This window comes from Fundulus heteroclitus, chromosome 5 (genome assembly GCF_011125445.2).
Source record: "Fundulus heteroclitus isolate FHET01 chromosome 5, MU-UCD_Fhet_4.1, whole genome shotgun sequence".
Lineage (NCBI taxonomy): Eukaryota > Metazoa > Chordata > Actinopteri > Cyprinodontiformes > Fundulidae > Fundulus > Fundulus heteroclitus.
Genome location: NC_046365.1, coordinates 17,897,010 through 17,920,956, shown reverse-complemented (window position 1 = coordinate 17,920,956; position 23,947 = coordinate 17,897,010). Strand labels below are relative to the sequence as shown.

Genomic DNA, 23,947 nt, shown 5'->3' with positions numbered 1-23,947 from the left:
CTGAATGTCTTTTTAGGTTTGTTTCACATGTCTGATTGGTTTGTTCAGCGCTTTGAGTTTCACTTGTGGTCTAAAGCGCTCTATAAATACAACTGAACTGAGCTTAATTGGCAATCATGACCCCATGAGATTATGATGAGGTCATGATTGCCGCATAATGACACGTGACCTCCTCTCAGTTAGCCATGATCAGAGAAAGCAGTATTTCTGCACCTTGATAACAGAGAGGGTGTGAGTATAGACATGTTATCAGGAACACCTGTGTTATGAGTTTTCTCAGGAAATCAGACTGAGAGGCCGTCTGAACTGCAGAGTGTTCTCACTTCAGTGAGAGACGCTGGCATAAGTCCTCCTCTCTGAGAATCATGGCCAGAATGCTGAGTGTGCTTTCTCACCACAGCTCCTTCTTTCACACATTAGAGGAAAAATAAAAGCTGGCTTGTGTCTTACATGTTGGTTATTTTATATTTTTCTAAAACACCCAAGAACAAAGTAGTCTATATATTTTATTGCATATGCCCAACTGTCATTAAAGGTCAATTTTGCCCTCTACAGCACGAAAAAAAAAGATTGATTAAATTATTTTATTTGTATAAGAAAAGTTCTAACATTTAAAGCATTTAAAATCTTCATCTATGAATTGACTGCATGATTCACAAAGTCTATGAATCCCTGAGCATGCGCAGCACTGAATCTGCCCATCTTCGTGGAGGATCATGACCACCTGGCAGAGAGCAGAAGCCGGTCAGTCGGAGAAACCCGAGAATGGGAGAGGTCATGCATACACCAGGCTCTCCAGCAATCTTCGGCATCCCGGTCCACGTGTGTGCGTGTTCATGTTTGTTCGGGTTTCAGTCTCTGGATTAAGACCGGTTTTAGATCTGTACTCAGAGTGGATGCACAGCACACTGAAGTGTTGTGATGTCATATTCACCTCTAACAGCTTTCTTTTATTTTTTTCAGGTGGAGGTTTTATTCCAAACTTAAGGAGATCAATACAAATTGGACTTGCTAAAAATGTTATTAATCAAAGGTGATTTATACCTAAATAAATTAAATAATTAGTTGAAAACTGCTTTTTGCATTCACTTAGGTTTTCTCTACACTCAAATTAGGTTGATGCTGAAACATTAAAGTGAGACATAAAGTAAAAACCGGAAAAATCTGTAACGTTGTCATGTATTGTTGTATTATAAGACAATGCAGCAACATTACTAAACTGCGTTTCATCAATTCCCTCTTGAATTTAGGCAATGCTATGATGCGGTCAGACTGTGAAAACAATCATGATGAGGACTGAATCACCTTATTTTTAAAGTGTCACAATTATGATATTTCCTGGGTAAGCTTTGGCATTAAGTATACATTTTATAAATAAATATGTTTTTCAGACTGACAATCCAAATCCAGAAAATGTTGTAAATAAAAGAGCATAACCCAAACCCAGATAAAGGGATTGGTTATTAGGGAAGGTTATTAAAAGAACTGAAGCGAAGCAGTTATGAAATCCAAAAGAAATCACTGCCTGAAAATTATTGGGTCGCGATTCCCTTACGACACAACATGCCACATGGCACAACAAGGTCAGACTGCGATAGTAAAAACAAAGAAAATGACTAAGTATTAACACTGAGGAATAAAGTCTACATAAATTAATGATCAACCTAATGTTTAGTGAAAGGAGAAGTCCAGACTTAACTTAAAACACAGCTCAACAAGGTGAATTAATTAATGATACAGGGGCTGGTATTATAAAACAGGCTTGACGTATCTTTAAAGAATTTGGCTTAACTGAGCCTAACTGTGATATAAACAAAGTGATGGTACAACATAATTATTTGGCGTTTTATACCATTTCTCCTGTCAAAAAAAAACTGTGAATCAGTCAGGAAACGTGTAAAAAAAAAAAGGAAGACAAAAAAGGCATTCTGTGAATCAAAAAACTAAGGAACAGAAATTAATGTCCTGACATTCATTAAGGGTGTTATCATATAAATCCACTTTTTTTAGCCCTTGTATAATTTTTTGTGGCGTACTTTGAGTCTCTAGGAGTGCAGAAAACCTGAATGTAGTCTGCCCAGGAGCTGTGTAGATTTCTTTATGTTCTTTTTGGGTCATATTTCTCAAGCCGCTCAGTTTTCTCTATTCTCTATTAAGTTTTTTGAACAATTACATCACAGTATTTGCTGTGAAGTGCCTAAACAAGGTCATGGACTTACCAACTTCATGAATACACCATTTTTATTTCACTCTGCAATTTTGTAGTCCAAGCTGAAGAAATGCTGAATCTACAAAAGTGCATACATCTAAATATTGGGTCGTTGAGTGTATTAACTCAACAACTCACTACACCGTCCCCCAGCATACTACAAAATGTAGTATGCCTCCTTTGCATTTAAAGGGATAGCAACAAAACGAGGTGTAGGCCTGTGAAGCTACAATAACAAGGAATTCAGCCCAAAGCACTGCAGTACCACTTTACATAGACCACAACTGAATGATTTCAATGTGAAAAGGAAGGATTTAAAAGTATATTTCCCCTTAAAATGAATGTGCAACAGGTGAAAATGTTCTTTAATTTGATACTTTTAACCAAGGCAAGGCTCCATGTCTCATAGTTCTCAGGAGTCACTTCTTCCTTTTATGTTCTCTAGTTGCAGTCATTTATTTCATTCTTGCTCTTTGTATGTTTTGTATAATTTCTGTTTTTCTTCCCCGTGTTTCCCTCAGCTCGTCGCTCTCCTCACCTCTGTTTCTTTGCCTTCATTGATCTCAGCTGTTCCTCATTTCCCACCTGATTACTACGAGCTGTGTTGCTGTGTTTTTCTCCACCCTCTCCTGTATAGCCGCCCAGCTGTCTTTGTTCATTGCCAGAAACCCTCTGTGGCCTCCGTTCACTGCTCCTTGTCTCTCTGTTTTACAAGTGTTGCACACCTGCTGGTCCAGTCCCAGTGTTTCCTGTTTGATTTCTCTGAGCAAGACCCTGTTTGTAATTTTTATTCATTTTTACCTAATAAACGCTAAGCTTGACTTCAGATCTGCTCTGCATTTGAGTCCTTTTCAAATCAAACATGACACCACATATATCTCTCCATTTAGTTAAGAAAAAGTTTCTCGCACATTTTCATTCCCTCTGTACTGGACTATTGCATTTCCTCAGATTGCTTGTTACAGGATAGATTCTCCAGGGCTCTACAGGTACCTCAACAAAAGAAATGGGCTGATCCTGTTCTACTTACTGATACAGATAAAAACCTCTCAAAAAATAGACTCCTATGATCATCTTCAGCTGTCACTTTATACATGTTGTATTAATTAATTAATACTGTTTCTTCAGTGATGGTATCAAGGCGCTACTTTATTATATCTGTAATACTTATAGGTTGGTTGTGCTGTTCTTTTTACATCTCTCTTTGCAGGTGAAAAAGCAGACTGAGGATGTATCGTTCTCTCCTTTTCTCTCCTCTCTCTTTCTTTTTTCTCCTTTTTTCTCTTCTCTACCTTCTTCTTCCAGTGTCCATATAACATGAAATATTCCCTGCATTAATTATAATAAAGCTTCTTGCATGAATAAATCAAGCGGAGCAATATTACAAATGCAGTAAGGCTCCACTTGTGAAAGTAAAATCTGTTGGGCTCTTTTTGGCACTAAGACAACAATTCTTATTGCCACATTGCCAGACAGGAATCTATTAAAAAAAGACTCCTTAAAAAAGACCTTCTAAAGATCATATTTCTACTGAAAATGCCTATTAGGGAACCCTAAATTAAATCTGTCATCTTTGTTTTGTGTTATAATAAGGATTTTGTTCATTCAGGCTGTAATTTTGTTTTCTTATTTTTAAATAGTTTAACATTTCATTCACTGAATTTCGTGCTGGTTTGCAGTGCATAAACATAAAGTACATGTTAATAATAAAATGACATTGACTCTATTTCACATTCGACTGTCAACTGTTTTGTATTTCCACAGAGTCAGTAAAAATGTTTGAAAAAGGACTTGATGTTTGGACCTGATGTGCTTTAAAAAAAAATAAAAAAAAATGTGGACCAAATAATTTCAGGTGAACAGATGCAAAATAGCCTGCTTTAATTAAAGCTTGCATCCAAAAGCACAGTTTTTATGGAGCATAAATAAACAGTGATGCTTTTTGCCAAAAGTAAGGGAATTTTTTTTTTTTTTTTTTTTTTTACAGAACCCAGTGCCATGCGTGTTGAAAGGGTTTTTATTGTCACGCAGGATTGAGGCTTTCTTATGCTGCAGGGAGTATATGCACTTTTATAGAAGGCACATTTGGGAAATTTGCTTGTTTACTTTTTTACTGAGAGCTTTGATGCTAATCTTCTGTTTGTGCACATAGAAATAGCTGTAGGAAGGTAAATAAAGAGGGAACAAGGGTGTAAGAAAAAAGAGCAAAGTAAATATAGGCTATTACAAAAAGAAAAACATTCACAAAAATACAGAAATATGCAATGGAAGGAGATTATATAAAGGGATGGTGTCTATTTCCAGAGGTCATTGAGCGAGAGGTGGAGTACACCCTGGACTCGCCATGTCAAAATTTTTCCAAGGGTAATGGTTACATAGGGCTATTACATTGTTACAAGAAAATCACACCAGACGACGGTAACAAACCAAGTAATCTGCATATACAAAGAAAAACAAACAAGTCAACATTATGTTTAATAAAGTGGAACTACTTGGGAATAAGTATTAAACACAAGATAAGAAGCTGCATAAACAGCCAAGAAACCAGATTAGATCTGTCATTATTTATACACCACTTCTGCAATGTATCAGTGCAAATAAATACCACTCTGTTTAGTCCCCATTGATGACCTATAAAAAGGTTTCTAACGAGGTATCACACAAGCAGTATCTCATCATGGGTGAATGCAACGACTGCTCTTAAGTCCTTTGCAACCGTATTATCGCAAAACATAATGATGACAGTGGTGTCTAAATGTACTAGTCAGATACATCGTTTTACAAAAAAACAGCTTCAACCGGGGGGCTCCTTGTGAAACCTGACTGAGGAGTCAAAAAATAATCAGGAGACTGAGTCCAAAAGCCAAAAGTCATTCAGTGAAAGTACAGATGTTCTAAAGAAAACATTCATTAATGCACTCAACCACCATCGCCTCTTAGCAGGCCCACTGCTCAAGACTCCCCTGCTGGAGAAAAAGCTCACAAATTAAAAAGTCTTGGAAATATTGGGAGACTATAGTCTGGTTAGGCGAGGCCAAATATCAAACTCTTTGGATGCCACCGCACACACCCTGTTTGGATGAGGAATGACACTGCACTTAAACCCCAAAATAACAAACCAACAGTTTTGAGGTCAGAACAACATGAGGTGGAGCTGTTTTTCAGCATATGGTACTGACAGATTTAATTCAACAGAAGAAAGGATGAATGTACCCGGACAAGTCAGATTGATAATGTGTACAGCTCAAGGTTCTGCACATTATCATTCTGGGACTGCTTCTACCGAATCCGTTTAGGGAAAGGAGGGCAGAGCTTTATGAGGTGACTGGACAAAGCGACATCTACTGCCTGCCTACTAAAGGTTGATTTTAGCCAATAACGGTATCAAATTAAAACTTAAGGAGTAGGCACCATGAGAAACCACAAGTTTGTCTGGTCAAGGCACTTCTTGCTGTTCTTGTGTCAAAGAAGAAATCTTGGATTCTGACAAAACACATATGATAGCTGCAGCTGCGCATGCATCTCCCTGCACTGCCATGCTTATTTCGGTTCAGCAGCTCTTGCTTTTGTCACGGCTTATAGAAAATTCTTCCAGGATGATTGAACTTTAAGGACCGTTTGTGTGGAACAATGGACTGAAATGACTACAGAGTTGTTTTGCAGTAAAGTATTTCTACTAAGCATTAAATAAATGTCAGTAAGGGTGTTTAATACATATTCCCAGTGTAATTCCACTTTAATTTACATTATTTATGTACTAATATGTGTGGATTTCTTTGTAAATGGTAATTATCTGGGTCGTTACTGGCATCTGGTGTGAATTTTATGTCGACCACCTCATTAGAAACTAATCTAACATTTATTTTCCAGGCTGTTAGAGATTATGAGATTACAGATGCTCTCGCTCCCTGATTTTACCTTTCTCTACATTGTGATCAATATGAGAGTCCAGTTCTGAAGCTGTACCATCTATATGGCTTGTTTAGATTAAAAGTGTTAAATATACTTTCTGCCTCAAGAGTCTTTTCTTACTTAAGTGATCTATGAAAGAAGACCACTTCTCCAGGGTAAAGGACAGGACCGCCGACAGGGAGCGGTTAATTCTTTACAAGGCTGTATATTAAAAAAAATAAGGCAGAACCATTGAGAATTACTACATTTCACAAATGATTAAATGAATAAAAAATAAAATGCTATTGAATATGAATAATTATTGTTAAACTTTAGAATCCTTGATCCTCCATGACAGTGACCCAGTGGGCTGCTACTGCGTTTACTTGAACCTTTCTTACATAAACACTAACTTTTAAAACACATTCACGGTTATGCTAATGGAGGCATTAACAGAGACAAATTAAAATGCTCTCTTTTATCACTCAGCGTACACACCATGTTGACCACCTGTTGACCTCAAAAAAAAAAAAAAAAAGAGGCTCTTTTCAATTCTCATTTCTGAGTAATTAACTACTCTGTGATATATATCCCCTCCTTTCCAATATCTCATTCTTCACATCATCTACAGGAAGCTCTGCTTTCTTGAATTACTCTGCCGGGGTGAAAACTATTAGACTTGATGTCTCCCTCAAGCCGTGCAGACAGGTGCTAATAAAATTTTCTTTCCCTATTTGCTTTTCTAATCATGAGATACCATCTGGCAAGAAGCAAAACTGAATAAATTCCTTGTGGACTCGGTTTTGTTTATTTGAAAGTAATTATTCTGTTGCTTTTGTATGATTACTTTTCTTTGTATAGGCTACCTTATGTGTATCATATTATGCAAATTATCATGATGACACATGATGAACCAACAAAATATAGTGCAAGAAGGTGAAGGAAACTGATACCTGGTTTTCAAAATGTTTTGAACATCTGAAAACTCTGGAGTGCATTGGTATTCAGCACCCTTGAGTCAACACCGTAGAATTACCTTTTTGCTTCAATTACAGCAGCAGGTGTGAACACAGTGGTGTTGGTGTGTTCCAGGCGATATGCGTTTTTAGTTTTCCACCCCCCTTAGAGTTGTGCGGTTAAGCCAGAAAGTTCAGTGGTCGTCTCCTCTGCTCAGAAGATCTACTTGTACACGTCTGAGGTTTAATGTGCTTGAGGCAACCCAGGCTTCCTACGGCTTTCTTTCGTCAACACGTCAAGGAGAATGAATAAATCAGCTTTTTCTTTTTTCTTTGACTACTATTGAGTTTCTGAAGTTTAGTTACAACAGCCTTCACCTGTCATTACTGGTGTTTTTGCATATCTAAAAATGTATTAATCTGTCTCCTACATATTAAATACGGAATTTAGTCTTAGATCTGTTTTGCCTGGTTGGTCATATGTGAATATGACATATCTTAGGAGGAAACAATTTCCAATCCTTAACAATTTCATAACGCATAACAGTTTCAATTTCCAGCATTTATCGTCTGCTCCTTACAAACAGTTTGAAAGGAGCAGAAGATAAATGCTGCTTTTATATTCTACTTTTTACAAAAAAATTATGTTAATCCCTAAAAACCACTTAGTTTAATGTTTTTAATTACAATGTCAAGCAAAAACAAAGCATGGCAAAGTGCCCTGACTGAAGTGAGTCAATGTCATTGATTCATGCTTGTCTACCAACATAGTGTGGCATATAGATAAGCTGAAATGACACGTTAAGTCCTGAAGTCGAAATTATTACCTTAACCGTGCATCTATGCAAAACCTCATTCCATCATCTCCGCAATATTTCTAAACTCCGTCCCACTCTATCCCTCCCAGCAGCAGAACAACTGGTCCATGTTTTCATTTTCTCAAGACTGGACTACTGTAACGGGCTCTTCATCGGGATACCTGGCAAAACCATCCAGAAGCTGCAATACATTCAAAACAGTGTTGTCAGGGTCCTGATGAGAGCCCGTAAACACGAGCACATCACCCCCATCATTCAATCACTGCACTGGCTCCCTGTCTCACCCCGGATCAACTATTAAATGCAGCTACTCACCCATAAATGCATCCATGGACATGCACCTACATACCTCCAAGAACTCATCACCCTACAGTCCACCACCCGCACCCTCGGATCCACAAACACCCTGCTCTAAGAAAACTGATTTTGTTTTTAAAACCCACTTCTGACTGACTAAAGTCAAAACATTTTTAATGCAAAACCTGTTGATTTACTGTAGCAGCGTAGCTGGTATTTTTATTTCTACACCGTTATATCATTAATCACTAAAGGAATAAGATATCACCTACCATGTTTGACTCAGGCTGTTATTTATTTTAGGAAAGCTAGTTAGAGGAAGAAACTCTATGTAGCCCTGTCAAAATGTATTTTCTCTGGTTTTGCCTTGTGTGGTCAGACATAAATATTTCAGGTCTTGAAACAAATTTAAATATCAGACAAAGGTAAATACAAAAATTAAGTTTCATAATTGTGATTCTATTAATTAAGAGAAGACAGGCTATCAGCAGCAACCTGGCCCTGTGTGGAAAAAGTTATTGGCCCCTAAACCAACAGGTGACTGTGCCACCCTTGGCAGCAACTGCTGCCCTCAAGTGTTTGTGATAACTGGGAAGGTGTCCTTTTGGATTTAGCTGGGATTACAGGCCTGTGTCAATATTTCCCAGTTCCCAAAAACACCGGAAAAACTTTCATAAATCAATTTGACAGTTTTATAGAGAAACACAAGTTGTTGACAGATCCACAGCCGTGGCTCTGATTGACCCGGCAGGAGTAACAGGATGTGGCTGGACCAAGTGTTCAGTGGGTAATTACCTTTTTCATCAGGACCAAGTTGTTTCTCTTAGGCATGTGTTACAAAGCAAGGATGCTTACCTTTAAAATAAAAAAAGCGTCTCCTACACAAAACTTCTTTCTACAGCAAATAAAAGAGTTTGTCTTTTACTATAAAGACTGTATTTTCTACTAGCTGTAAACTGAGTGCTGACTGTACAGGTTAGAGTCCTAAAATACAGCCTAAAAACAAGAAATGTATGATGAGAAAAAAACAAATAAACAACAAAGGCTTTTAGGTCTTCTGAGCCATTAAGGCTCATTAGTATTTTGGTAATAGAGCATCACATTCAAATGCACGGGCAGCTGCAGCCGAACTTTTGCCTGGTAGTCTGTATGAAAAATGCAAGCTCGTGTGTGGGTAATCTAAAAAGCTCTGGAGCGTCACTTGGCTTCGTCGAGTGTTTTACCTCATTGCTTTTGTTTAACAGCCTGCAGCTTTTTTTTTTTTTTTTTTTTTGTCGTTGTGCTCAGTGTCGCTGGTTTAGTCAGCATTATTTGTCAAAGACGCAAAAGCTAATCTCACCGTCTGTAAACTGTTGTTGTGAACGACCTGTTTTTGAACCAAAATTTGGCTTCAAGTTCTATTAGAGATTGTCTATAAAAATACACTTGCTCACATGATTGTAAAGACAAAATAAGGTTTTGGTTCTTACTGTGCACATCTCCTCTTTGTTTGGTGACCTCCCTCTGGATGGTGTTGTCTACTGGTGTAACTGCTGGTGGGGTCGGTAGTGGCGGTTTTCTCGTGGGAGCCACTGGCCTTGGCGGGACGTAGGGTTTACGTGTGGGTATGGATGGCTTTCTGGTAGGGACGAAAGGCTTTCGAGTGGGAACTGCTGGCCTGCGTGGAGGTGGGGTGACCTTCTTGGGGGTTGGTGGGGCTTTGGTTGTGGCCGGGGCTGGCGGTTTTGGAACAATGGGGAAGGTTTTCTTTGGAGTCACTGATGGGCGAACCGTGGTAATCCTTTTGTGATCCAGGTCGGGGATGTGGTTGTGATGATTGGGAGGCAGTTTGCCTGGTCTCGGGGGGTCAATAACCACCTTTGGAATGGCTGAAATGATAAGAGAATGCAGATGGTGGGCTGAAAGATGAGCACTTAGGAGTTAATGAGGCACAGAATTGCAGACTAACTGCAGTGATTAGCCTAACTTTCGCAGAGAGAGCTTTATTTCATCCTCTGAGACTTCTCCATGATATCTATTAACTAAATATAAGCAGGCTGAAACAAACCACTCTCAGTTTAAAGCCTGAACAAATTCATCTGAAAAACAAATGCTAGGATCAAATTGTATCATATTTTAGAGTCTAAAAGGCAAAAAAAATAAACATAAATCATACTTAACCTTTCCATTGCTTTCAAAGCAGAGGTAATGTTAAAACGTAAGCTTTTGACACACAAATTGAATCACTGTTGCTATATATGGTATATTCTAACAGCAGTTTTAAACAGAAAACAGATTAGAGTTTCAACTAAAAAGACCTTAAGGGGATTTTGTTTGTCTTGTAGTGCCTTTAGAGGACATTTGTTGTCAATTAAATTCAAGAGTTGAGTTAATCGAATGGATGTTTGGGTACTTAACACAGAGTAAGGATGAAGGGAGCACTTTCTGTCCCCAAAGAGGAAAGTCAATGAAAGAGGGAGATCTCTGCTCTCCCTCCAAAAGGAGTCTCACTATTCAAACCATGTTGTGCATCAAGATAACGATATAACTGTTTATGTGTAAGAATCGGTTCTACACATCATCTCTTTATGGGGTGGGGCCACATCCAAAATCTGAAGGACAAGGAAACAATACAGTTTTTGACATAACAATGAATAGATTTGGGGCTCTCAGTAGCCAGGGCAGCAGGGGTTGGTTTTCAGGAAACATAAAGTTTCTAAAGTAAGAAAATGTTGTTATTTTGTCATGTTTTCAGTTTCCATGTCAATAAAAAGTCCACTGATGTCTGCAAATCGTTTTAATAAACTAATCAATAACTGCTCTCTCCCCTCCGTTCCTGCCACCTGTTTACCACTGATAATCAGTTGCAAGAGTGACTAATCTTTTCCTATTGTCTGAGCAAAATGAGCAACACAATGTATATTAGTATTATGACTTTCCCCTCACAGTGACAACCTAGAAAACTAACAGCAGGCAGAATGTGAGTTTGAGTAGCATGACAGGGGGTATTCTCAACAAACATTTTGACAGCTACGTTAATGTTGGGCAGTGAAACCTCAATGAAAAAAAAAAACATAAATTCGGCTGCTACATTTAATATGTTTAATACCATTATATTAAACATAACTACACCACGTGTCGTTAATATTTGGAGGAAGAAAGTGCTGGTGCATCAGAGTAGCCCCACCTGAATGCTTCCATACAAATCCTCCCGAAACATGCTTTTAAATCGGTTCTACCTCACTGGCATTCTCCTTGCTTCATCAAGTCACACTACAGACTTCACCATCTCTACCTTTGTTTTAGTTGGTCATGCACAGCTACTCTATGCTAGTTTTCTTTCTTTTTATACCTATTGATGAGCCAAGAGCCAAATACATACATATCTATATCTGTATATCTATATCTGTGTGTGTATTCTTTAAAAATGTTAAGTAGCTGATTCATGATTCATGTCAGTGATTAGAATGAGAAAAATCATTTACATTTCGCGAATGACTTTCACTTCTGGCTGACGAAAATTGCCACATGACAGAAACAGAGTCACTTTGTGCACACGCGATAAGGGAAGCCGGGTGATTTTAAGCAATGACTGACAGCTCAGTTTTTTTGGTGGACACCAGCGGTGAGGGAAGCCGTCAAGCTGAAGAAGGAGTCCTATCGGGCTTTTTTGGCCTGTGGGACTCCGGAAGCAGCTGATGTGTACCGGCAGTCGAAGCGGCAGGCGGCTCGGCTGGTCGCCGAGGCAAAAACTCGGGCGTGGGAAGAGTTCGGAGAGGCCATGGAGAAAGACTTCCGTACGGCTTCGAAGCGATTCTGGTCCACCATCCGGCGTCTCAGGAGGGGGAAGCAGTGCAGTACCAACACTGTTTACAGTGGGGGTGGTGTGCTGCTGACCTCGACTCGGGACGTCGTGCGTCGGTGGGCGGAATACTTCGAAGACCTCCTTAATCCCACCAACACGTCTTCCATTGAGGAAGCAGAGCCTGAGGACTCTGGGTCGGGTTCTCCCATCTCTGGTGCTGAGGTTGCCGAGGTTGTTAAAAAGCTCCTCGGTGGCAAGGCTCCGGGGGTGGATGAGATTCGCCCTGAGTACCTTAAGGCTCTGGATGTTGTGGGGCTGTGTTGGTTAACGCGGCTCTGCAACATTGCGTGGACATCGGGGGCAGTTCCCCTGGATTGGCAGACTGGGGTGGTGGTCCCCCTATTTAAAAAGGGGGACCGGAGGGTGTGTTCCAACTACAGAGGAATCACACTCTTAAGCCTCCCTGGTAAGGTCTATTCAGGGGTTCTGGAAAGGAGGGTCCATCGGATAGTCGAATCTCGGATTCAGGAAGAGCAGTGTGGTTTTCGTCCTGGCCGTGGAACACTGGACCAGCTCTATACCCTCAGCAGGATTCTTGAGGGGGCATGGGAGTTTGCCCAACCAGTCTACATGTGCTTTGTGGATCTGGAGAAGGCATTCGACCGTGTCCCCCGGGGGATCCTGTGGGGGGTACTCCGGGAGTATGGAGTACCGGACCCTTTAATAAGGGCTGTCAGGTCTCTGTACGACCGGTGTCAGAGTCTGGTCCGCATTGCCGGCAGTAAGTCGGACTCGTTTCCGGTGAGAGTTGGACTCCGCCAAGGCTGCCCTTTGTCACCGATTCTGTTCATAACTTTTATGGACAGAATTTCTAGGCGCAGCCAAGGTGTTGAGGGGATCCGCTTTGGTGGCCTTAGGATTGCGTCTCTGCTATTCGCGGATGACGTGGTCCTATTGGCTTCATCAGGGCGTGATCTACAGCTCTCACTGGAGCGGTTCGCAGCCGAGTGCGAAGCGGCCGGGATGAAGATCAGTGCCTCCAAATCCGAGACCATGGTCTTGAACCGGAAAAGGGTAGAGTGCCTTCTCCGGGTTGGGGAGGATGTCCTGCCCCTAGTGGAGGAGTTCAAGTATCTTGGGGTCTTGTTCACGAATGAGGGGAAGATGGAGCGGGAGATCGACAGGCGGATTGGTGCAGCGTCTGCTGTGAAGCGGGCGCTGTACCGATCCGTTGTGGTGAAGAGAGAGCTGAGCCAAAAGGCGAAGCTCTCGATTTACCGGTCGATCTACGTTCCTACTCTCATCTATGGTCACGAGCTTTGGGTCGTGACCGAAAGAACGAGATCCCGGATACAAGCGGCTGAAATGAGTTTTCTCCGTAGTGTGTCTGGGCTCTCCCTTAGAGATAGGGTGAGGAGCTCAGTCATCCGGGGAGGACTCAGAGTAGAGCCGCTGCTCCTCCACGTCGAGAGGAGCCAGTTGAGGTGGCTCGGGCATCTGGTCAGGATGCCTCCTGGACGCCTCCCTGGAGAGGTGTTCCGGGCACGTCCCACCGGGAGGAGGCCCAGGGGAAGACCCAGGACACGCTGGAGGGACTATGTCTCCCGGCTGGCCTGGGAACGCCTTGGGATTCCTCCTGAGGAGCTGGCCCAAGTGGCCGGGGAGAGGGACGTCTGGGCCTCCCTACTGAAGCTGCTGCCCCCGCGACCCGACCCCGGATAAGCGGAAGACAACGGACGGACGGACGGACGGACTGACAGCTGTTACAAAGAAAGGCATTTCAGCACCGACTCCAGGCTTTCATGACTATTCCTCCCTCTTCCTTGCTTGCCTAACTTTTTAAAGAAACGGCCAAAAGAAAACAAAACGTGAGGCCCCATTCGCCCTTCTGCAGGAGTGACCATCGGGGCTGGTGTGATTGTTCCCAGCCATTACTTACGTTTACAGTCGTGCCCCATCCCCCTGTAGCCGTCTCTGCATTTGCACTTGTATGAGCCTGGCGTGTTGTAGCAGGTGGCAAAGCTGCTGCAGTGGCTCAGGCCTAAAGAGCACTCATCCACGTCTGAAAGATAATAGAAACATGAAAACATTCAGCGACAGGGCTCAAGTGGGGAAACCCTTCAGACATAACAGCAGAACACCGAAAACTAATTGCCCGATGTGCACATGAGGGGAAATTCAAAGTTTATTAAACAGAAGCACTTTTTTTTATAAGTGCCTGCGCAAAAAACATTATGAGGGCTGTTTGGAAAATATCCCGAGACACATGGACAGAGTAAGTCAATTTAAGCATGTTTCTGATCAGTGAAACCTGTTATCTGCTGATGGTAAACCTTTTTAGAAGGTTTGCTCAAAATAGTCAATAAACCATGTAGATTGATGCTATTAAAGGAAGGTAATTGAAATTAGTATGATGAATGCATGAGAGTGAACTGTAGAGAGAGCGCCTGAATGCTCTGCTTTCTCAAGGAGTCTTAGGTGTTTTCAGCACTTACTAATAATAAGATTTTCTGCTGAACGTATTTTTAACTGGGATCTTTTACTTTAATGACGGCAAAAAGCTTTTATTCATACATAATTTATACCATATATGTTTTTTTTTTATTTAAGCCAAAGTTTTTTTTTGCAGACAAATGCCATGAAAGGAAATTTAGTGTTTACTTTCAGAAATAAACACGTTCTTAAAATCTAAACGCTTTCATTTGATATTTTTAGCTCATTTCTTAAAGGAACACAACTGGCTCCCACTATCCAAAAATGCACAATAGGTGCATTTTACGAAGCAAAATATATTTGAAAAGTATAATTTAGCATCTAATTCCATTAAATTCGGATGATTATGGATTACATCTATAAGAAACTCAAACAGAAAACATTATCTTAAACTAATAGGAATCTTAAGTACAAAAACATTAGTCTATTGAAAAGTATGTCGATATACTTTATGGTATATCAACAACTGGTCAGGGCTTGTTTACTCCATTAACACAAAGTAGAATTGACGTGATCAACCAGCTGAGGTGTTAAGGAGGCCAATGTTGCGTTAATAGTGTCCTTCAGCGCTTCTGCACTGTTGGGTCTGGTGTCTCATCTTCCTCTCTGACAATGCTGCACAGATTCTCTGTGGGGTCAGGCCTACTTGGTGGCCTGTCCAGCAAAGGTATATCATGGTCATTAAAGCAGGTATTGAGAGCTTTGGCAGTGCCCTGCTGGAAAATTAAATGAGCCTCTCCATGAAGCTTGTCAACAGAAGGAAGCATAACGTTCTTAAAACTTTTTCAGAAGATGGCTACACTGACTTTGGTTTTGATAAAACACAGTTGACCAAAACCACCAGATGACATGGCTCCTCAAATCATCACTGACAGTGAAAACTTCACCTTGGACCTCAAAGCTATGTGGATTTTTAGTCTTGCCACTCTGCCTTCAGGCTCTGGGACCAAGCTTTAAATGGAAATTTTACTTTCATCTGAAAAGAGGTCTTTGGACCAGTAAGCAACAATCTAAACCATTTTACTGTTGCCACAGGCAAGACACTTCGGATGTTGCGTCTGGTTAAGGAGTAGCTTATATGAGGCATCTGAGAGTTAGTCCATGTCCCTGATATGTTTGTGTTTGGTGGCTCTTAAAGATCTGACTCCAGCCCCAGGGTGTCAGCAATGACCTTTTGTGGCTTACTTTCTTAATGGAGGGTGTCGGTGACTGCCTAGTCAGCAGTCTTCGTGTGATACACTCATGCAACTGCACAGTCATCTTTAGCGCCTGTAAAGAGACTGATATCTGACACCTTTTGACTGGCAAATGAGTCTTATTAGATCCCAAGGACTATTTGCATGCTTTAAGCTTCTTGGGGGATGTTGTTGGTCAGTAAACTGATTTTAGAAAATAAAGTTTGCATGCTATTCTGAGCTGGTGTCTGCCTCATCAAAAATTTCATTACAGTTCTTGAGAGGAAACAAAAAGTGATTCTGAAACTTCACTACTGGCGCGATCAGGTAGAAAGGATGGAAATTTGTCCACAGTCACCTTGAGATCTTGTTCAGATAGTAAAAACTATATATATATATATATATATATATATATATATATATATATATATATATATATATATATATATAAACTTCTGCCACTAGTTGGCACTAAAACCTTATAAAACGATTAAAATGTTTATAATCATGAAATGTCCACATTGGTTTATAAAACGTTGCTAATGTGGTTCGTGTGTACATGAAAGGATGGTTAAATTGCTTTGTTTCTCTTTAAAAACGCACTGCGACCTTACCTATGCACTGGTATTTCCCATTAACGTACTGTAGGTCGAACCCTTCATGGCACTTGCAGATGTAGCTACCAAAGGTGTTGATGCACTTCCTGAACCGGGGACAGACTGCTATCCCTGCTGCACATTCATCCACATCTGCAGGAGGAAGACAAAGTTTCAGGTATTTAAAACACACTGAATATTGTAACAAATTGACCCAGCTCTTCTCCCACCACCTCTGAAACCTTCTCATATAGAAACAATATAACCTGCAGCTACAATAAAATCAGGCCATGCATATCTTCAATATTAAAAACAGCGAATTATATCTATGCTAAACTCTGTTATTCATAGCAGCAGATGGCTTCACCTTCTGTGCTTAACATTCATTTATGAACAAAGCATTTTTTTTCTGTGTGCACAGCACAATACATGCTGCCTTCTTTCATAATTTAAAGCCCTATTTCAAGTGCCACTGCTGCTCACCTTAGCAGAAATGTGGGCATTAATATTAAGAGCCTTGCACTCATCTAAAAAAATAAAAAGAACATCATCACTAGTTTGGATGGCATCTCAGAAAAGTATTTTTTTTAAAAACCATGTTGATGAATTTAAAATCATATACCGCCTACACAAGTTTAAATGTACTATTTTCCCAAAACCATAGATTCAGACTTAACTATATACACATAACCCTCCTAACATATGGTTAAATTACCTTTACCAAACTGTAACTTGACCCTGAGGTTTCTGGGGCCCTTTTGAATTGGTTGATTTTCTGGCATTGATTCAGCTTTTAAGCACGACCCAAAAATTTTCAGTGAGATTCGGATTCTGGGAACGTTAACCCAGTTATGTCCCAGTTTCAACTAGTTAGTTGCTCATTTGATGTGAAGTTGAAGAATATGGAGGTATTTGTCTTTTTTTAATACTTCTCATGAAATGCCACTGTCAGCTCTCGATGGGAGCATCACCTTCACTCGTTCTTACGTGAATCTTTTCATCGTGATATAACAGCTACATCTTTCTCTTATCTGACCATAATATTTACCCCTAGAAGGCTTTTGACTTGGCCAAGAGAGAGAGAGAGCAGCTGCAAATATCAGAAAAACTGGAAGGCATCAACTTTGAAGCAGAGAGTTCTTGGTCGCCATCCTCTCATTTCATGCAGATGTTAGACCTGACTCTTGGGCGAGAGCAACATCAATGTTCAGGGAGTTCCAGTTCATTTCAGGCTTGGGTCTTTGTGGTTCCTGGCTTGTCATGGAAGGTCTTGATCAACTGAGAGACAATTTTGGCATTTTTCCAGCACTTGATGAAATAGTGACACATCTGGATAACGTGTACTCAAGTACAATTGTTTGAACTGATGATCTTGAGCTCTATAAAAATGGCTCCAAAAACCTTTGCAACTGATGCAAATCTACAATCCACCATCTTAGATCTCCACTGAGTTCCTTGGACTTTCCCATTGTTCTTAGTTTTGGTTCATCTGTACATTGAAAGCTGTGAACAATAATATTTTTAAGGCAAAGGAATCCCAGTTGAAGCTAGTTATGATCACAGATGAAAGGTTAGTAGACCTAAAGATTAAGGTGAAGGCATTTCTATACTAAAGGCTGTATCTATGCTTCTGATCCTGTTCGAATTAGAGAAAATGCTGAATAAATGTAAACTTTTGCATCACACTGTTGCTTTTAAGAATCCTTGAAATCTTTGTTGTACAATCAGTCCACTCTGAAAGAAGGACAGTTCAAAGATATTTTTTAAACCCCCAGATTTACAAAGCATCTATGGCCTTGATCAGTATGTATACCTTTTGACTGAAATGGTACATTTATGTAAGTTATATCTATATACCAACATAAGAATAACACAATAGTTTTACCTTCAAGATTATTCGATATCTGCAATTTCATAACATAGTAGTACCATTAGAAGGCCTCACATATAAACAGCATAGAAGCTAGTAAAGACAGCATCATAATTTCTTTTGTAGAAAAATCGAACAACAAATACCGACGAGACAATAAGCGGACAGATGGTTGGAGACAACTCAAAAATCATTTGTCTTTGCTTTTTTTCTAATGGATATTTGTTGCTTTGTCTTTAATGATTTTATTTTCTAAACAAAACTGAAACTAAAGTAAACTAACAAACTAACAACAAATAAATGAACCACAACATTTGTTTTCTATACCTAAAGTAAAAACAATGGTTTGGAGTCAGAAGGCTGAAGTCCTTTAATCTTCCAGATTTTCTTGTTTTAACAGTGTCTGCCCTCTATATAGGGTACAGCGAACCATACCCAGCCCAGCATTTTTCTGGCCATACACAAAACATTATTTGTTGTCAGACAAGCTAATCTGGAGCCAAACTAGTGGAAAATCAGAGCTTCAATAAAGAACAAGAGCAGACCTGTACCATATACACAACATCCAAAAATCTCAATGTCTGCCAAACAGCATTTAGAGCCACTCTGTTCCTCTCTGGCAATTCAGCCCTTGTCCAATAATTTAATTTGTCAGATATTTTCATGATAATGTGTGAATGCGGGGGAAAGAAAAACACTGTTGTAACCATTTCATTCAAAACCACTAATAACGTTTTAGTGTCTCCATTCTGTTGACAGCAGGGTATTAAAACTGACCTTCATGAAAGGGGCAAATGGTGGAAATTAACACTGACAGAGAAAAACACCCTATACTCAATATTTAATAAGTCCACATGGAGATTTAGATGAAAAATGTGAGATCAATAAAGATAGCTTATCTTATCTTATCTTAAAAGAATATCATCAATTGTTTGTTTTTTTACAAGGAGGTCGCAAAATACAAATAAAAATGGGTCCTGAATTGAGTAAATAAATATTTCTGAGTTGTTGTTTTTTTAACAATTATTAATTGATTTTGGCCAGGCAGGTGTTCTGCTTAGCTTTCTCATAAAGGTAATATGTTTTATGAATCAGGTGCATGACCTCCTTATCTGCTCTTCGGCTCCTAAGGGGGATCACATGAAAAAAAATCCCCCAAATACACTGATCTTATTTCTTTCTTCTGAGGCCTTCCTCTTCTTCTCATAAACTTGTCAGACAGTTTGCTTCTTGTGCCTCTCAGCCATTTTTAAAGTATACAGTGAAAGCAGAGGAGCTACAATGAACGGCTGAAATCGAAGCTAACTAAACACTAGAAATGCACAATTGCAGCAAGAGGAAACTAGCAAGGAACCTGGATGAACATTGCCGTTACGTCAGCGTGTCACAATGATTTGCATGTGGGGCAACCAATAGATAAAGTGATCCACCGGAACTAAAAGCCAAAAAAAAAAGATTGTCCACTATACCTTTAAGGTGGAAAATGGGACACTAAAGTGTGCATCTTATTTGATGTTTCCAATTCAGCAGTTCAGTAAGTTAAGCAGCCCTTTACACAAGAGAAAAAAACAATAACAGGCTTCAAATTGCGTGCCAGCTTTGGATGGTAAGAACAGCAGGTTCCACTTCCTTAGTCTGGCCTACCAGACTGACTTACACGGGGCGCAAATCAGTCTGCTAAGGCTCCATACTCTCCGGTCTAAAACAGATTGGACCAAACACAGCGCGGTAGGCAGGACTTTACAATGCATCACTCTGAGTGGCAAAATTGTCCATAACGCAGCGGCGCTTTTCTGTAACTAAAACAGTCAAGATACTGGAGAGTTGAATTGCTGGGTGCCTTGAAAATTTAAGAAAGTGCATAAGAATACACCTTGTATCCTCAGATTCTTTCGACAGAAGCGGCAAAAATCATTCAATTGAGAGTTTGCTCAATGGCATGACATGTTCTACAGACTACAATAAAACAAAGCGTGGAGTATTTTGCGTCACATCCGTAGTTATCTGGTCCTAACCTAATGACATTGACCCTGTTAGTCCCGCCTTTGAAATCCGGCTCTACCAGCTCATTTACAGACTGATATGCCGCGTATACAATGTAGGTCAGTCTGGATGGCCAAGCTACCATTTTCTAACATTAGTTAGCTAAACTGTAACTTAATCCTAAAGTAACTTTTACCATCAGACAATTTATGGCGGGCCACAGCTGGTAGCACTATTGCCTTCCAGCAAGAAGGCCCTGGGTTCGAACGTCGGCCTGGGATCTTTCTGCATGGAGTATCCATGTTCTTCCTGTGCACGAATGGGTTATCTTCAGGTACTCTAGCTTCTTCCCACAGTCCAAAAACATTCATTGTTCTTTCCATATTGCCCGTAGGTGTGAGAGTGTGTGTGCATGATTGTTTGTCCTCAATGTCTCTGCGTTGTCTTGTGATGGACAGGCAACCTGTCCAGGATGGATGCTACCTCTCGCCCATTGACCTTTGGAGATAGACACCCTGTGACCCTGTATGGATAATCTGGTATTTGTAATGGATAGACAGACAATTTACAGACTGTCATTAAGAAACTCCGAAGAGAACATGGCAATAGGAATTAATTTAAACACTCCTTTATTGACTTGCAGCTCTTTGTGTCCAGCATTAATAAAGAGGTTCATTATTCAGACCGTTTGATTGGCAACGGTGGAAGATTAAATTAACACCAGGTTCAGAGTTTGGATAACCCAATTTGGGGGGATTCAAATCTGAATTCCTAACAAAAGGCTCCTTGAAACTTATGTTTAATAAACCTAATGTAAATATCTAACTATATGTGATATACACAGATAGATAGATAGATAGATAGATAGATAGATAGATAGATAGATAGATAGATAGATAGATAGATAGATAGATAGATAGATAGATAGATAGATAGATAGATAGATAGATAGATAGATAGATAGATAGATAGATAGATAGATAGATAGATAGATACAACACAAGATTTAATATTTTCAGGCATTTGTTGGTAACCTGGTGTTAAAAAAACAGGCTTTTTTAAAGGCTTAGTATAATGCTGCTCCTAAAATACAGACAATTTCCCATTAGTTTAGCAAAACAGTTTTCACTTCTATTTAAGTATCAAGGGTAAAACATCCATTAGGCATATGCAATCATAATGATCCCAGAATATTCCTTCAAGCTTCTATAACACCTGTGGAAATTCACCTTTCACTCCCCTCCTCCGTCATTCTTCCTAAATTGAAGTGTGCCTGAGAAACCCGCCCACCCGTTACCCAAACCAGCAGTTAGAGGCAGTATTAAAGGAACACACTGGAGCAGCCTACGTATTAATACTGACACAGGTTAACTGCTTTCACCTTCCATCACACCCTTCACACCTCTTATCTGTTAGGTTGCCCATCTGAGCCGCAACACCAAGAAATTCCTGTAATGAATGGAGGAAAGGTCTATTTCTGCTGGGAATTAAAAGAAAGGAGTGGAGTATTTCTGAGGGCAGGAACAGTGATAGATTTATGGCATCCTCGACAGGAGGAATGAAAATTATGAGAAAAATATCCCTGATTTGTCCACCTTGACTACTTAAAAAAAGTTGTTCTTAGTATTTTTAGGCCAGTTCTGTTATAAACAAAGCTTTATGAAGTTATTATCTGAACGCCCACAGCAACTTAATTTATTATAAATTCAGATTGTGGTCTCCGAGGCGGAAGCTCACAGCTAGTCGAAGGGGGGCTGAGGCCAAAGCGGACTTCTATCATCTTATAACAACGCTAATATCAAAAACGTTGAAGCAGTTCTATCAAATGCAATTTTATAGCCTTTCAAACAATCATCACGTGTACATTGTGCAGTTATTTTACAGAGACTGGGGATAATCTACACATGAAGAAGAGGTATGAAACATTTCCGGGAGAATAACTACCAAACAGAAAAGAGTGTAGTAAAAAAAACTGTAAAATAGCGTTATACTTACCAGCTTTAATATTTTTGCTCAGACATTTACTTCACATGTTCTTTTCTCAGTACAAGTTTAACACTGGAAAGATCAAGTGATAGGAAATGGTACCGCACAGCCTTCCTCCCATTTGCTGTGTAAATGTAGAGAAGAACACCCACTTCTGATGTGTTACTTTACCGGTGACTTCAAACTTCCTTGTAGGATTTAGTTAAAGCAACCTCCCATCCGCTCAGGTGGTGACTCAGTGTCTCCAACCATGAGGAGTCTATGACCTAGCCAAGTTTTCTTTGTCTAGCTTGTAATTGGAGAGCCGGATGACACGTGAAGGTTTCCTTCAGATGAGACTGAGCAGAAAGTTAAAGGTTAATAATCTTGTTTTGTTTCATTTACAAGTCCATAGAGCTTTGAAATAATCTGTTACTTAACAGCAATTTTAAACAGTGATTGCTGAAAATGTCCAACATTCACTATGTAGCTTTGTTTTCATCAATCAGGTAATAATAATAATAACAACTATTATTATTATTATTATTATTATTGGCGGGTGTTAATATGCTTGGGACTATGTAACGAGAAAATATGGGAACATTGTCACTCACAATTTTGATTTTATGTTATGATCCTTGGTTCACACTTCATTTACATGTTGTTCATTTAGGGCTAATTAATCTAAATTTATACTGAAAGAATATCTACTGCACCCAAGATATGAACTAATTGTAACGCTTACCATAATTTTGCTCCCAAAAAGTCTGAGCAATCCCTTTAATACAGATAGTGACTGATTCGTATTTATTTTCCAAGGAAGTTATTGCTTCCAGTTTTCACTCAGGCAACTGAGAAGCTGAGAAAAACCCATTCCATTTCACGTCAGTTGCTCATAGACGGGAGTGGTCACATACATCTCAGTTTTCAGGCCAGAGGATATATTAAGACTGGGACGCACCCACACAGGTTCTTCCATCTGGAGCCAGCTGCAAGCCCGGCGACGGACACTGACATCGGACCTCTCCTTTCAGCACCTCGCAGCCGTACTGGCAGTTGGCCATGGCGCAACTGAGAGCGTCTGATGATAAAAGAAGCACAGCACATATTAACTCAAGCATGTGCCACGAGGGAGTTCAAAGAGGAGCAGTTCATTCTGCTCCCACGTTTCCACACATACACACACACACACACACTCTTTCTTTATCCTCCAGCCAATTTGTTAGAGCAGCGCCACTCGTCTGCCTTTTCTGATGTTTGCCAGCTTGACCCTGGGTGCAGCCAAGAGAACAACACAAGCACGGCCATTATTAGATTCCTCTGGTGTGCAGTTGCTTTGTGCTCACACCTTAGCTCAAAGCTCCCCCCCCCTTCAAGCCCTTTGATCCTTCCTTACACTGAGAGTCAGATTATCCATCTCCACCGTATCGTTGTGGCAGCGTGCGGCCCCGTTTCCTGTTTATTCACATTGGGGAGATCAAGACCCTCCTAAATAATAATATAATACAGCAGAAAGGGTTCCGGCTCTCCTGATAAATTCAAGTCCTAAAAAGGAAATTAAAAGCAGGGCTCATGCTGCTGCAGTGACTTTGGCTGCTTTCAGGCTCCCTGGAGTACAGTTTGATGACAGAGGCAGTCTGAGCTGATTAAATGCCACGGCGATCCATTGATCAAAGCCGCAGCAGGGGGAGAAAAGAGGAGACGCAAGGTAGTTAACACCATCACGCTAATATTACAAAAGCAACACCTAGAATAATTTCACTTTGCCTCGAGTGGCGCACAATTCAGACTCTAGAAAGGGAACAAATTAATTAACTTTATATAGAATAAAAGGAGCTAATTAAAATGATGTGGCAGCAGCCACGTAATCTTAAAGTGGAAATGTGTGGAGAAATCATAATCAGGTGGGA

General features: G+C 40.2%; 1 protein-coding gene across 6 annotated transcripts in view; it reads right to left on the bottom strand.

The window, feature by feature from the left end:
- npnta (nephronectin a) overlaps positions 1 to 23,947 on the bottom strand; it is an 85,620-nt gene that overhangs the window by 10,103 nt on the left and 51,570 nt on the right. For 5 of the 6 annotated variants that reach the window (XM_012882211.3, XM_012882212.3, XM_012882213.3 and 2 more), the window contains 4 exons: positions 22,999 to 23,118; positions 16,238 to 16,372; positions 13,895 to 14,017; positions 9,641 to 10,039 (listed from right to left, as the gene is read on the bottom strand). In XM_012882211.3, coding sequence (XP_012737665.2) covers positions 9,641 to 10,039; positions 13,895 to 14,017; positions 16,238 to 16,372; positions 22,999 to 23,118 — 777 coding nt within the window. The remainder of the gene's footprint in view (positions 1 to 9,640; positions 10,040 to 13,894; positions 14,018 to 16,237; positions 16,373 to 22,998; positions 23,119 to 23,947) is intronic. The other variant, XM_036137043.1, reaches the window with a different exon arrangement.